Source organism: Microtus ochrogaster, chromosome 24 (assembly GCF_000317375.1).
Source record: "Microtus ochrogaster isolate Prairie Vole_2 chromosome 24, MicOch1.0, whole genome shotgun sequence".
NCBI lineage: Eukaryota > Metazoa > Chordata > Mammalia > Rodentia > Cricetidae > Microtus > Microtus ochrogaster.
The window spans coordinates 5,365,862-5,367,289 of NC_022024.1; the positions used below are offsets into that span (position 1 = coordinate 5,365,862).

At 41.8% G+C, this 1,428-nt stretch overlaps 1 protein-coding gene across 1 annotated transcript in view; it reads left to right on the forward strand.

The window, feature by feature from the left end:
• Positions 1 to 1,120, forward strand: part of Fam19a2 (family with sequence similarity 19 member A2, C-C motif chemokine like) — a 461,704-nt gene extending 460,584 nt beyond the window's left edge. The window contains exon 5 of the mRNA XM_026784566.1: positions 1,077 to 1,120. Within this exon, the coding sequence (XP_026640367.1) occupies positions 1,077 to 1,106 (30 nt within the window). The 3' untranslated portion in view covers positions 1,107 to 1,120. The remainder of the gene's footprint in view (positions 1 to 1,076) is intronic.
• Positions 1,121 to 1,428: the final 308 nt, after the last annotated feature.

The following is a 1,428-nucleotide window of genomic DNA, read 5'->3' on the forward strand; positions in this document are numbered from 1 at the left end:
GAGAGAGAGAGAGAGACAGAGACAGAGAGACAGAGAGAGGGAGGGAGGGAGGGAGCGCTAGAGAGCTAGAGCGCAGCACTGGGTCAAATATGGGCTTTTGAAACCTCAAATTCCACCCCCAATGACAAATCCTCCAACATGCGTCCTAATCCTTGTAATCCTTTCTAAGAGTTCTATTCCACTCCCTCTTGATCAAGCATTCAAATACATGAGCGCATGGGGCCATCCTCATTCAAACTACTATGCCATATATCTTTGTGCCACCTAATCTAATCGGTTTCAAGGTGTCTGCATCAGAACAGAAAAAAAAAAAGAAGAAGAGCTATAGATCTGGAAATGTTTTAGCTGAGACAATGTAAGTATATTCAGGACTATCAGAAGATCAAATAGTTTGAAATACAAGAGAATTTTAAAAATGATTCCATGTTCGTTAGATGCACTGATTGCAAAGGCAGTGCTGATTCCTGGTACAGAACTGAGTGGCAGAGAAATGTTCAGTGTGGGGTGGAAAACACATAAAGGGTGGATCCAGCTTATCTCCTATCATGACGGCCAGCCCGAAGCCGGATGGAATTGATTGAGACTTGCAGCAGGTGTGGTGGATGAACTTAGCAGCCAGGAATGATAACTGTAATCTCTGCCAGGTCTTCTTGCTGCTTTGCCTAGAAATCATGGCAAGGGGCTTGAAAACACTGTTTCCATATGCCACTGTTCCTGGAATGGTTCCTGAGATAGGCTCTCTTGTCATTTTTCATATGTAGGAACTCATTAGACACCTAGAGGAAGAACATATGGAGTGGAACAATTGTGCTACTGGTAGAAAGTGCTGCATAATAGAGTATTTGTATTCCAAAAGGTCTGGCTGTAAGCAGCTCACTGGAAATAGCAAGGGCTGACTTTTCATGCAGTGGGTACGGGCATAATTTTCACTGTCTTAAGCACAGACACAAACATACTCTATTCTGAAGCAAAATATTTGGTATCCTCTGGGTCAGAGGTGTTGTGGTCTCTATTTTTTTAAATATTGAAATATTTAAGCTGTTTAATGAATTTTAACTGTCCTAAATCCTCTGCAGGAGGAAGGAGGCATCTGGATTCCAGCTTGAATTTCTGAGGGAAGACACACCTTAAGAGGTGAGTGCTTTAGCTTACTAGTGGAGAGCATGAAATTTGCACTAAGAAAGGCTGAGGGTCCAATTTGGGTCCACCACTTCGCACAGTTATTCATGTGCTGAGTCCCAGTTGCTCATCCCTAAAACAAGGGTAGTAGACTCTAACTTAGCTGTTGTGAGAATTCAGTAAAATAATTCATTCCCAGCAAGCTCTTGCAATAAGCTCAATTATCATCACCAATTATTATCATCATTGAGTAGTTGAATAGTTTCCCAATGAATACAGGTACTTAACAAGCATGTTATCCTGTTATCG